General features: G+C 44.7%; 1 protein-coding gene across 1 annotated transcript in view; it reads right to left on the reverse strand.

Annotated features, from left to right (window-relative positions):
• Positions 1-13956, reverse strand: part of Slc25a12 (solute carrier family 25 member 12) — a 91317-nt gene that overhangs the window by 26286 nt on the left and 51075 nt on the right. Inside the window, exons 6-9 of the mRNA XM_032903473.1 lie at positions 10053-10199; positions 7553-7691; positions 6713-6806; positions 3045-3129 (exon numbers count right to left, since the gene is read on the reverse strand). Coding sequence (XP_032759364.1) covers positions 3045-3129; positions 6713-6806; positions 7553-7691; positions 10053-10199 — 465 coding nt within the window. The remainder of the gene's footprint in view (positions 1-3044; positions 3130-6712; positions 6807-7552; positions 7692-10052; positions 10200-13956) is intronic.

A 13956-nucleotide genomic window follows, 5' to 3' on the forward strand; every position in this document is an offset into this window, starting at 1 on the left:
TTTGTTGACTTTTACCTAACTCAGTTTCAACTTCCAATTGGGGAGGTGTGGACATAGCTCAGTACGATGCTTGGCTGGCGTGAACCCTGAGTCCACGCCCCAGCACTCCTAAAACAGGTGTAGTAGTGCACAGCTGTGACCCCAGCACTCAGGAGATGGGAACAAAGGATCCAGCTGCTGAAGTGGGATATTTTAAAGAGAATTTTTAAATGTTAATTTATTTGTGGAAGTCAGGGTACATGAGTTGGGACTTTTAAATTCATTCACGTGAATTGCTTTCTCTATTTTTTGATGGTGTGTGTGTGTGTGTGTGTGTGTGTGTACATGCCACTATGCAAACCCAGGGGCCACAGGCCATCTTCCAGGATTCAGTTCTCGCCTTCTACTGAGTTTCAAGAATCAAGCTTAGCTGTGACCCTTTAATGCAGTTCTTCGTGCTATGGTGACCCCCCAACCATAAAATTATTTTTATTGCTACTTCATAGCTGTAATTTTGCTATTGCTTATGAATCGTAATATAAATATCTGTGTTTTCCAGTGGTCTTGTGTGGGGGGGGGAGGGGTGTCAATACTCAGATATGGGGCAGCTTGTCTATGTTAGTGGCGATGACAAAGATATTTCAGATACAAGGATCCTCCTGTCCTGTCTCCCCCCACCCCCATCCCCCAGCCAGTCTAGCTCAGACTACAAGCTCTAGGTTTAGGAAAGACTCTCTCTTTCCTATCATGGAGAACAATAGAGAAGGCTCCCAGAGACTGAGAGCACTGCTCTAGAGAATCCTGACTAATACACTAAGCTATCCTGCTGCCCCGTATTTATTTGGAAGAAGCTGAATGAACTATTTCTCAGTGACAAGTCTTTGCATGCCTGATTATTATATGTTTATTCTTGTGGTGCCTGTGAATCAGGGTCTCACATACATTACACTCTATCACTGAGTCTACCCCCAACCCCAGTAACAGATATGAACAACATCTCCAAGGACAGATAAAACAGAGACGTAACATTGCACAACATCTTTCCATAATTAAGTTTTTCAAAACCCAAGAGCGATTTTCATAAATGCACAGTACAAAATACCAAGTTCAATTCTGTAAGAAATCATTAACTATTTCAATGTCTTACATTTTTATGTTACAAATTTTTATTAAAAACACACACACACACACCAAATTTTAAATAAACCCACCTATTTTTAAGGACTGAGAACTTACAATAGAAATAAACTTTGAAGCCCAGTGAGTAGCCAACTCCTAATTCCAGTGATTGGGAAGGGGAAACCAGAGGGCCGGGAAATCAGAGCTAACCCTTGCTACACAGTGAGTTTGAGGCTGGCCTGGACTACATGATTATCCTGTCTCAAAAAACAAAACAAGGGGTTAGGGATTTAGCTCAGTGGTAGAGCGCTTGCCTAGGAAGCGCAAGGCCCTGGGTTCGGTCCCCAGCTCTGGAAAAAAATAAAAAATAAAAAATAATAAATAAATAAATAAATAAATAAATAAATAAATAAAAAAATAAAAAAAAAAGAGAAAAAGAGGGAAACTTTGGAAAGAGAAAGCAAAAAATTTTGAGCAAGGGAAAACCAAAAAGCTAAATGGCTATGCGGGACAGGACCACTAAGCTTCCACTAGAGACAGAGCATGGTCTAAGTGAAGGCTCCATGGGCTCTTTTGTATTTTCCTTTGCTTCACCTGAGTAAAATGTCCTTATTTAGTGCTAAGATAGAATTAGAAATCCTAATTGATTTCAGACAGCAATTCTATGGAGCTCAGGCAGAAGAAATATCTCCTACGAGACCTTTCCAAAGTCAACGACATTTCTGGTTGGTTGCTTGGCTGGTTTTTTGGAATCACGGTTTTGCCATGTAGCTCAGGCTGGCCTTGAACTCATGGCAATCTTTCTGTCTCAGCTTCCTGGGTGCTTGGTTGCAGGCACTCATCCCCCTACTGGCTGAGTACTTTGATTTCCTACTAACCTGATTGATGAAGGAAGGTAACAGCAAGCCCGCCCCTGGCTGCTCACTGAGAAGTCATGTGAGGAACAGGTAGATAGGTGTACTTTGGTAACCTGCCCCTTATGTTCCACTGGTCCTCTGTCCTCCTTCCGTTTCCCACTTTCTCTCCCCATTTCACATTACTTCACAAAACCTCATAAAGATAATGAGAAACAGAGGCTCTTCAAGGCTAAGCCCAATGGAACATCAGGAGAAAGAGGCCAGCTCCCTGAAACCTCACACCCAAGGCCCTGTGATCCTCTGCTAGAAGTCCAGGTTTCCACTTAAAACAAAGCTTCGTTTAAAAAAAAAAATCTTGGAGGTCATCTCATGGGTCTGGCTTTTTCTACTGAGAACATTAGAAAATCCAAAATGGAGCTGTATTAACACTACAGACATGGGCCTCATTTTTATTATACTTAACATTAAAGGAAAACAAATTTTCTTTCTAGTTCACTAATCAGATACATTTTCTTTTTCCATATTGTAATCTGTTAGGCACAATCACGGTGATAGTTTGTTTCAATTGCAAACTGCTTTGTACTTTAAATAAATAAATATCAGCTTAACCACAGAGTGGCCTGATCACTAATCTCTAAGGATGCTTAGGCAAATGATGCCAAGGAGGTCACCCCCACAAGTGTTTCCTCATCTTAATAAGCTAGAAGGTTGGAACTCAAACCCTAGTCACCACATCACATCAGCTTGTGAGGGTGTGGGGAATAAGGCCTCCTGTGCCTTTAATACTCACGCCAACTGAAATCTTTGGGTTGTTTCTTCATCTCACTTCAGCTTTCATTTCCTTTTTCTTTTTTTTCTTTTTGATGATTTCTTATTTCTTATGTGCATTAGTGTTTTGCTTACGTGTATGTCTGTGTGAGGGTGTGGGATCCCCTGGAACTGGAGTTACAGACAGTTGTGAGCTGCCATGTGTGGAGAATTGAACCAGCATCCTCTGGAAGAGCTGTCAGTGCTCTTAACCTCTGAGCCATCTCTCCAGCCCCCATTTCAGCATTGCTGACAGTGAACGGAGTCACAGACTGCTCATACCTGCCTCTGAAGCTCTGCCAGGTTGTAAGGTAAGGCCCCCTCAGCCAGCGGAGCTATTCTCTCGATGTCTGCCAGAGTCAAGCGCCTTAAGGGAGAAGGGTGACAAAGAGAATTGTTAGACATTGACAAACCCCTCAGGTGGAGCACACCTTTCTCCCCCCCAAAAGCTGGAGATGTATTTAAAGGGGCCACCTCCTTATTCACATTTTTTTAAATTAACTTGAGTATTTCTTATTTACATTTCGAGTGTTATTCCCCTTATTCACATTTTATGATCATTTTAGTGATAAAAAACAATGAACCTTCAGATCTTATTTATAACAAAAACAAAAGCCTCCAGAGGAATCTCTGAGGAGGGAATGGATCCAATGGAATTCCAATGATGGACACAAAAAGTGAACAAGCAATTCCCCCAAAGCAAATGTCCACATTCCCTCTTCTTAATGCAGAAGTCCCCAGTGTCCCTCAAGGAAGGTTAGAAACAAGGAGAAAAACAGTTAGCTGCCTTGAGAGAAGGCTCAAGGGTAGGAAGGGGTCTTACCCTGCCCCCGTCCTTCCCTCCTTCCCTCCTACCCTCCCCCTCCCCCTTTCCTTCTCCCTCTCCCTCCCTCCCCCTCTCTCTGTTTTATAGTTCTCTTCTTCAAAGCCCTTGAGTTTTGAATCATGTGAACGGAACACTATGGATGTCAAAACTGACTTAAAAATAAGTACATTCCTGAGCCAGATAACAGGTCCACTTCAGATGTAGCTTTGAGGACTCTAAGAAAACCATTTATTCACATGAAGGAGGCTCAAGGCATTTGTCTAAAACTGTGAATTTTAGATGGTTGGGGCATGGCCTGGTGGTTTGTGTCAATCACCCAGCGCTGCTAGTGGTACACAAGGCAGCTGAAAGACTAAGTTTCATCTGCCCGGCATGCGCCATCCAGCAAGAAGGAACATATGAATATGCAACTTCTTAGTCCTCAGATAGTTAGACTTATTTTCAGTGATGTGTACTTGTACGTCTGTGCAGGCCAGGGCATGCGCTTGGGAATGCAGATGCCCTCTGGAGCCACCAGACAGTGCTGCATCTTTTGGAGCTGAAGTTCCAAGCAGGTATTTGCCACCCTGGATGTGGGTGCTGGGATTAAACCTGAGTCCTCTGCACGGGGAGCAAGTGTCCTGAACTGCAAATCCTTCTCTTCAGGCCCAGTATATCCGATATTATTATTTAAAGAACTACCACAGGTGACTGGAAACAACAACAACGCAGGGTTTGGGGTTGTTTTGTTTTGTTTTGAATTTTATTTTTCTTGGTATTTAATGTATTTACATTTCAAATGTTATTCCCTGTCCTCCATCTCCCAGACTCCCTACCCCCTCTCCCTGCTTCTACGAGGATGCTCCAACTCCTACCCACCCTCTCCAACCTGACATTCCCCTACACTGGGGAAATGAGCCTTCACAGGACCAAGGTCTTTTCCTCCTATTGATGCTGGACAATGCCATTCTCTGCTACATATGTGGCTGGAGCCATGGGTCCCTCCATGTGTACTCATTGGTTGGTGGTTTAGTCCCTGGGAGCTCTAGTGGGGTCTGGTTGGTTGATATTGTTGTACTTCCTGTGGGGTTGCAAACCCCTTCTGCTCCTTCAGTCTTTTCTCTAACTCCTCCATTGGGATCTCCTTGTTCAGTGCAATGGTTAGCTGCAACCATCTTCCTCTGTATTAGTAGGGCTCTGGCAGAGCCTCTCAGGAGACACCCATATCTGGCAAACAGACCATTCATTCACTTCTTTAGCCCTGTCCACTGGGAGCTTTGCTTGAGGGTTCTGCATGTATTGGCATGTATTTGCATGTTAAACGTCCTCTACAGGCCTTTGTGCTTTTAACTTATAACAAAGGCATAAACATCCTCAATTGTCTCTGGGAGAAGCATGATGATGTATTAGGCATATCTTAAGAAAGTAACTCTGCAACACAAATTAGGTACACGCTATTCACAAAAACAACCTTTTATAGCGATCAAAAAGGATACAATGTTTTCCATGTACCTCAGCCTATTTAAATGAATTTACAAAGTTAACCAAGTTTTGGAAAGCCTGCATTAAACCCATCTTCTCCCTCTCCTCAACTCCCTGCTTCTCATTTTCCTCCTTCTCCCTCTTCACTCTCACCCTGAACCCCTTCTCTTCCCTCTCTCACCCCTCCTCCTCCAAAAATTCATCTCTTGGCTCTTTGCTCCAACCCAATCTCTCTATGCTTCTGCCCCTGGCTCTCCCTCTCTCTCCCTCCCTCTGCCTCTCTGGTCCTCCATCTTCTCTCTCTCTCTTCTCCAATTTCTCTTGCTGAAAATCTATACACTGAAGACAAAGATTATTTTAATTCTTTCTTTTGCTTTTGTTTTTGTTTTGGACACAGGCCCCATGCAGCCCTGGCTGTCCTGTAACTTCCTTTGTAGATCAAGCTGGTCTTAAACTCACAGAAGCTCTATTACTTCTGCCTCCTGAGCACTGGAATTAAAGGCGTGCCACCATAAAGGGCATGCATGGTATGTACTTACTTATACGTGGACATTATCGATAAAGTACAGGATACCCACACTACAATGCACAGACCCAAAGAAGCTAAATAACAAGGAGGACCCAAGGGAGGATGCTTGCATGTTCTCAGAAGGGGAAATAAAGTAGATATCATGGTGGATGGAAGGAGTGAACCGGATGGGTGACGGGAAGAGGGGGAGAATGTGGTCAGGGGGCAGGTGTAGGGAGAGCAGGAGAGAGAGAACTGAAATCCAAGGAGGGAATATCTTTAGGATGTGCAAGGGGGTGGGCAGGGAGTTTATAGGGGTGACTACCTGAGATTCCTAACAGTGGAAGAGACTGAAGCAGCTACCTGGAGGGTTAAAGACACCAATCCACCCACAAAAGCTTCGACCAAAACCTCTGACCTCCTTACAAGATGTTCAGGTACAAAATGGAACAGAGACAGAGGGAACGATTGGCCCAAATTGAGACCCATCCCTGACACTATTAATGATACCCCGTTATGCTTGCAGACAGGATCCTAACCTAACTGTCCTCTGAGAGGCTCCACCCAGCAGCCAACGGAAATAAACGCAGAGACCCACAGCCAAACATTAGATGGAGCTTCGGAGTCTTGTGGAAGAGTTAGGGGAAAGACTGAGGGACCTGAAGAGGACAGGGACTCTACAGGAAGACTGAAGAGTCAACTAACCTGGACCCTGGAGGGCTCCCAGAGACTGAACGACCAACCAAAGCCAGCACGGACTAGATCTAAGCCACCCTGCCCATTTGTAGCAGATGTGCACCTTGGTCTTCATGTGCAGAGGTGGGGGGCTGTCCATGAATCTGTTGCCTGTCTGTAGATCCCATCCCTCTAACTTGGGCTGCCATGTCTAGCCTCAGTCCTGCAGAGACTTGATGTGCCAGGGTAGGGTGATACCCAGGCGGGCCTCCCCCTTCTCAGAGGAAAAGGGGAGGGGGAGGGGGGAGCTATGGGAGGGGGAGGGGAGCTGGGAGGGGGGATATTGAGATGTTTACTAAATAAATTTTTTTGAAAAGAATCTATACACTGAAAAGGCTGTTGGTAAAGGACGTGGTATATGTCACACCTCAAAAGATCCACCTTGTACTAAACACCACAAAGAGTCACTGAAAGGCTTACCCTGAAGCATTGTATAGGTCGGCAAGCTGGTACAGGATGTCAATTTCTAATGGGGTAACCTGTCCATAGCGTATGGCGCTCTGGGCAAACTCCTCTGGAAAAAAAAAAACAAAGGTTAGTATTTCAAGAGTCTAAAATAAAGTCTGGGGGGAGGGGGAGGGGAGGGAGACAGGAGGGGAAGGGGAGAAGGGAGGAAAGAGGGGGAAGGGGAAGGGAGAGGGGAAGGATTAATTTTAGCACTATTCTAAACATGTAAAACTAAATTTAAATACTCAGGTTCAGCCTATAACTGCATTCCGTAAAGCCGGGGATAAAATAAATGTTAAGAGGACGAAATTGCAGAAACAGATCAACTTCAACAACAAAACAATCCCTTTCTCATTCTCGCTTCTCTTGCCCCTCATTCCCTCTGGTCTCCAGAGTTACAAGATAAAGGTGGCTGCTCTGAGTTCTCCCAAGATGCCCTACCACCACTCACCCAAAAGCAGTGGCCTTGCTCCTCTCTCCAAGGCAACTCGTTTTCAGTACAAACAAGCTGCCGCCACGCTGCCACTGACCTGTTTGACAGATTGGGCCAAGGCTCTTTTCAAAACTGTCAAAAACACTTTTGCGTTCCTGACCTCAGTATCTCATTAAACACTGCACCTGGGGTTCCAGGCGCACATGAAGCATGCGCATGCGTCAAACGCGCACATGCACATGGCAACTGACTTTCCTGATCCCCTTGTTCTGGGGCAGACTTAGACCGGCCTCGCCTCTATCTGATGAAAAACAAACGTTGGTCTATCTGTCTGATGAGAAGCACGGATTCAAAGATTCCAATCAACTTTTAAAGCTTACCCTTGGTAACTTCAATGTCTTTCCTCGTGCCGGCCAGAGTGCTGTAGATCTTGCGAACCAGCTCCATATTGTTGAGCAGGGAGTTAAACGCGTTGAAGTAGGAGAAGCTAACTTGGTGTGAGGTACTCCCTCCAGCAGCCTAGGAAATTACAGCACAAAATTTTTAAAACTCAAAAGAACGAAATGTGGTTTTTGGACTCTGCATTCATTTTTTTTTTCCTTCTCAAAGTGGACCCAAAGGAGTCTCTGTCATTAAAACAATTAGCTACCAGCCCTTAAATACAAGGGGGCTAGCTGACTAAAACACAGTGTGCTTTGTACCCTTGGGGAAGGCTATGCAATTTAGGTTTTAAGGAAGAAAGTAACATCTGGAAGTTGGAGTTCATGGTTCACCCATCGCTAAGGTCAGAAACAACAAATATAATTATTGCAGATCAAAACCTGGCTATTTAAACAGGATTCTTCAAGACCCTCAACTATTCACTGCCTGCTGGTCCTGGAAAAATATCAATGTATAATAAGAAATATTCCCAAAACTTGTTTATTTTTTCCTATGCACATAGACAAAAATAAAAACCAAGCACTAGCTTTATTTTTTTCCATGCTGTAGATTGAAACCAAGGCCTCTTCTATACTTACCATGCACTCTAACACTGAGTAACCTTAAATTTTAAGACCATTTAAAATTGACTTTTTTATTCTATGCACACTGGTGTGTGAGGTGGGTTTGGTATACTACAGGTGTGCCTGATGCTAGAGAAAACCCGAGAAGGGCGTCAGATCCCCAGAACTGGAGTCATGGATGGTTGTGAGCCAACATGCTGTTGCTGGGACTTGAACCCAAGTCCTCTGGAAGAGCAGCCAGTATGTTTAACTGCTGCCTTCTCTTCAGCCCTGAGACCATTTTATTATATCAACTTTTCTCAACTACAAAAAGGAGCCATTGTCATACTTAGGATACCTATGTGCAGCTCTCTGATCATCCATCGTGCAAAACACAGCTCCCCGAAGCTCCCCAAATGTTAGGGGATCTGGGGAAGGTTCAATCTCTATGAGGTTTACCATACCTCGGGGCCACTCACACTGGATAACAGGCGCATCGCCTGCCTTCATCATCTGTGGAGACTAAGAACGTAGCTCTTCACTTTGCCCATCATTTAGGTATCACGTCTCAAAAGAGGAAGATTTGGTGCTGTTTTTTTGTTTGTTTTTTTTCAGTTTCTAGAAGCCTAATTCCCAAGTTATAAGGCAGAGGTGATGCAGAATTGTCAGTATTCAAACCTCAAAGCAATGCTAATTGAAACACCAAGGGGACAACGCCAGTCAAGAAAGACTATTATAAATAATGTGATTTTCTGGTTTCTCTTTGACATCTAAATGCTTCACCTTCTACACTGTATATAACAATGGGCAAAAGTGTCTGTCTTCCCTCTTTAACGTCAGTCTGGCTACCAAAGGCGAGGCTCCTATGCCTTAACATTTTCCTTGAGGATTATGACAGTATTTTGGTAAACCAAGGCATCTAACCCAGCTGGAAAATACAAAACGGATCCCTCCATCCTAACTGACACTGTGTGAGCCCTTCTCTCTGGCTTTTCTTCCTTTCTTCTCTCCCTGATTCTTTTCCGTCCCCCCTTTCATCTTTGGTTGGGGTATGAGGTGAAGGTACAGAAGGGGCAGGGGCAGGGGTGAGATGTGGAGGGGACAGTGACAGGCTCCATGTTCAAATTCACTGAGGAGAAAGAGCAGACGTTGATCTTTCTACCCCAGTGTAAGTCACGGATAATGATCCTCAGCTGAAACAACAGACGTACCCACTGGCTTTCCTCCATTCTAAACAAGCAGTAATCAAAAACCTGCACACAGCGTGTGGACAAGAAAGCAGGTGAGGAGCGTTTCACCACTGTGCGAGGAAGTGGGTGGCATAGTGTGCTGGGGGTCCACATGATTATCCGAGAGAGTTTTTCGCTCTGACAGAACAAAAGACCTGTGTCTGGTGCACATGCTCTGAATGTGCAGGTGAAAGGGCAGTGAGCAACACTCCAGGGGCTGCTGGCCCCACAACTCCTCCGTGTTTTCTGACGTGAACATTATTAAATGTGCAAAAGCCAGTGAACATCTCTCCAGCACACAGAGCAAGGCACCGTGGCATCTGGACTGTCAGAGAGCTTGGGGCAGGAGGTGACAGAAGCCAGATGAAAGCAAGACTGCACTCAAGGACAGAGATCGCCTTCTCTTGTCTGTGAACTCCCATGTCCCTTGGACTGGACATCGTAAATGGAAATACACGAGAGCAAGATGGCAGCTCTGATGGCAGCTAAAACCTGAGAAAAGACCACTCACCTCACACACATACACACACACACACACAGAGTCACAGTCACATAATTTAACCTTCTAACACCTAAAGACGAAGCCTGGTTAGTTACAAGCCAAAAAGATGTTCTAGAACCCAGTGTTTCACAAACTGTTGTGAAGTGAAGCCCGTCTTCTGACTTACTGAGACTAGGTTCTCCTCCACAAAAGGAGTGAGCATGTGGGACCGGATGGTGACCATGACGTCACTGAAATCCAGGCCTGAGATCATGCCGCTTTTGCTCTTGTCTTTCAGCGCAAAGGCTTGCCTTGCGTGCTCCAATTGCAATTCCTGCAGGGAGAAGAGAGAAGCTGCGTTTAAACGGAACACATCCCGAGGACGGGTTCTGGGACTCTGAATTCACAATAAAGCGACTGATTAGTTCAGGAGGCTGACGGATGTGATACATAGTAGCCCTTGGGGAAAGAGAGTGGATCAGAACTGTCAGTTACAGAAGGAACGGGAAAGGGAAACTTCTGATTTCACTTGGACCATTTCCGTGACTGAAAACAAAGGACACAGTGCTTTTACTGCCTGCTCCTAGCCGCTCCAATACACAGTGATTTACTCTCTCCTGCTTGAAGACTTGTCCACGAGAGCTTCCTGAATTAAGAGTTTACATTGATTTTCAGTTTTTCGCTTTTAAATGTTACAATCAGAACCAGTCACTCTCTCTCCCTCTCTCTGCATCAGACACCATTTTTTTTAAATGATTTAAAAAAAAAACAAAAAAACTAATGAAGTGTGAATCTCTACCGAATGCCAACTGCAATACCTCCTAATTCTAAAACGAAAATTACAAACAGGAAACTTTATAAGCTGTGTCAGCCTTCGGGAACTGTCACCCTCAAGCTGTAAAACAGCCCAGAGATTCTGACGTTTTGAACTGCTGTAAAATGAAGTGTTGTAACAAGTGATCCCAATAAAAAAATAGTAAAATGTACCCCCAGGATACGGTACCAGAGTCTAAACCAGAGCATTTCTGTCATGGGCACCCATGATGTAATCATGCAAATGCACGAGCTGGCTCAACATACAGTGTCTGTATGTTGTGTGGTTGTGATGTGTATTCAGATGCCAAGTTCAGGCTCCACGCAGCTGCAAACTATAGTCACATCTAAGACTGTCCAAAGGTAAGACTGGATATTATCGCTCCCATTCACCAAAGTACTGGCTTACCTTTTCCTGACATTTAAAGTACTTAGGGGCTGGGGGACTCACTGGTAGAATGTTTATATGTCATACACAGGCCTCGGTTCAACCCACAAGTGGATGGATGGGCATATAGACAGATAGATGAAATACATTTTTGTTGAGGTCTCACCCTTTTTATTTATCTTAAAAAAGCGAAAAACAAAAAAGCAGGGTCTCATTCGAGTAGTCCAGGTTGGCTTTGAGCTCTGTGCAGTCAAATCTAGCCTTGAATTCCTGATTCTTCTGCCGTCCGCTCCCAAGTACTGGGATTATAGGCGCGCAACCACCATATCTGGTTTTAATTATACTTCCATAGACTCTTGCTATCTCAACCGTAATTCAAGTCATTAAAATTAACTTAGCAAATATTTGTTTTATAATTCATTATGCTACCCATTTGTTTTATGTGGCTTTCTGTATGTGTGTGAGATTCTGTAACAAATTTTCAAATAATACTTAGCAGGATGATGAGCTAAAGACAAGTATATCAAGCCTTCTAAATCTTTCAGTGGGTCAAGAGCTGCAGACGGCTCTACAGAGCTGCTATGAGCCCTCGAGGCATATCTGCTATGAGAATCAAATAAAAGCTGGGGTCCCATTAGAATTGTAAAACCTATAACCACACACATTTAATTCTAGAGGTGGGGGTTGAAGGATGAGCAGTTCAAAGCCAGTCTTGACTGGGACTTTGAATTGACTTGGATTTTTTTACTGTCTGGTTGCTGAGTAGCGAATAGAGCTTGGGGCTACAGACAGTTGCTACGGACATGGATTTAAACTTATTTCCCTCTTTCAGGGTTGTGTTCTGCACCAAATTCCCTCAGCCTAGGATTCCTCTGTTAAACTCTCCAGATGGACAAACAACCTTTAAGTTTTCTGCAGAGTTGGTAAAAGGCAGAGAGAGGCTAGGCTAATGGGTGATGGAGTAGACAGGTAACTGCTTCGTGTGTTTGTGTGTGTGTGTGTGTGTGTGTGTGTGTGTGTGTGTGGTGATGTGTGTGAGGTATGTATGGTGTGTGTGTGTGTCTGTGTGTCTTAGTGTCTGTGCGTGGTATTGTGTGTGTGCCTGTGTGTGTGGTGTTGTGTGTCTGATATGTGTGGTGTAGTATGAGTGTAGTATTGTGTGTGTCTGTATATTGTGTGGTTGGTTGTGTATGTGTGTATGTGTGTGTGTGAAGTTGTATGCGTGTGTGTGGTGTTGTATGTGTGGTATGTGTGTGTGTGTGTGTGTGTGGGTGGGTGGGGGGGTGGTGTGTATGTGTGGTGTGTGTGGTGGTGTGTGGTATGTGTGGTGTGGTGTGTGTGGTGTATGTGTCTGTATGTTGTGTGGTTGTAGTGTGTGTGTGTCTGTGTGTGTGTTATGTGTGTATGTGGTATGTGTGGTGTGGTGTGATTATGGGATTGTGTGTGTCTGTATGTTGTGTGGTTGTAGTGTGTGTGTGTCTGTGTGTGTGTTATGTGTGATGTGTGTTATGTGTAGTGTTGTGTGTATGTGGTATGTGTGGTGTGGTGTGATTATGGGATGGTGTGTGTCTGTATGTTGTGTGGTTGGTGGTCTATGTGTGTGTGTGTGTGTGTGTGTGTGTGTGGTGTTGGATGTGTGGTATGTGTGGTGTTGTGTGTGTGTGGTATGTGTGGTGTGGTGTGGTGTGATTATGGTATTGTGTGTGTCTGTATGTTGTGTGTGTATGTATGTGTGTCTGTGTGTGCGTGTGTGTGGTGTATAAGAGTATGCACGTAGAAGCCACAGGAGGACACCACCTGTCCTGCTCTACTACTCTTCACCTTATTCCCTTCAGACAGACTCTCTCCCTGAACCCAGAGCCAGGACAGCAGCCATCAAGCCCAATGGTCCTCCTGTCATGGCCCCACACAGCCTGGGATCACAGAGGTCCCAACATGTAAACCTGCCCGTCCACCTTTTCTGGCATGTTAGGGGTTGAACTGATTCTCATCCTGTGCAGCAAGCAGTGTACGTGCTGGGCCGTCTCCTAAAGCAGACGACCTCATCACTAATCCAAAGGCCTGTCACAGAAGCACCCCAGAGCTCCAACAAAATGGCCATACCACAGCATTTTACTGCCAGGTCTGAAGTTAGTAAACCCTGTGCTGTACAGAATGGCCTCCACAGACTCATGTTTACTTGGTCTCCAGTTGGTAGCTCTCTGGGGAGGCTTAGGGGGTGTGGCCTTGATGGAGGAAGTGTGCCACTCGGGGAGGGCTTTGAGTTTTCAAAATGCATGCTGAGTTATCTCTGCTTCCTGCTCATGAGTCACAGTGTGAGCGCTCAGCTGTTCCTGCCACTGTGCCTTTGTTCTGCCATCATAAACTCTAACCCTCCGAAACCGTAAGCCAAATTAAATGCTTCTGTCTATATATGGCTTGGTCATGGTATTTTGTCACAGTAAGAGAAAGGTAGCTAAACCGATTACCATAAATTCATAGTGTTCGGTAAGTTCTAATCTTAAACATGAACAAAAGACCATCAGACCCAACAAATGCCTCTGGTATGAAAAACAGAGACAGACAAGAAGAAAAGTTGGAAGCTGGATGTGTGAGCACTCAAGGGACTAAGGCAGCCAAACCAAACAGAGGCTGGAGAGCCGGCTCATGAGTTCAGAGTGCTTACTGCTCTAGCAGGAACCCATGTTCAGTCCCCAGCGCCCACACTGGGTGGATTACATCACTTGTCTTTTAAAGTTTTTATTTGAATATTTATTTAATGTACATGAATAACACTGTAGCTGTCTTCAGAAGAGGGCATCAGATCCTCATTACAGATGGTTGTGAGCCACCATGTGGTTGCTGGGATTTGAACTCAGGACCTCTGGAAAAGTAGTCAGTGCTCTTAACC

The sequence above is a fragment of the Rattus rattus genome, chromosome 5 (genome assembly GCF_011064425.1).
Source record: "Rattus rattus isolate New Zealand chromosome 5, Rrattus_CSIRO_v1, whole genome shotgun sequence".
NCBI lineage: Eukaryota > Metazoa > Chordata > Mammalia > Rodentia > Muridae > Rattus > Rattus rattus.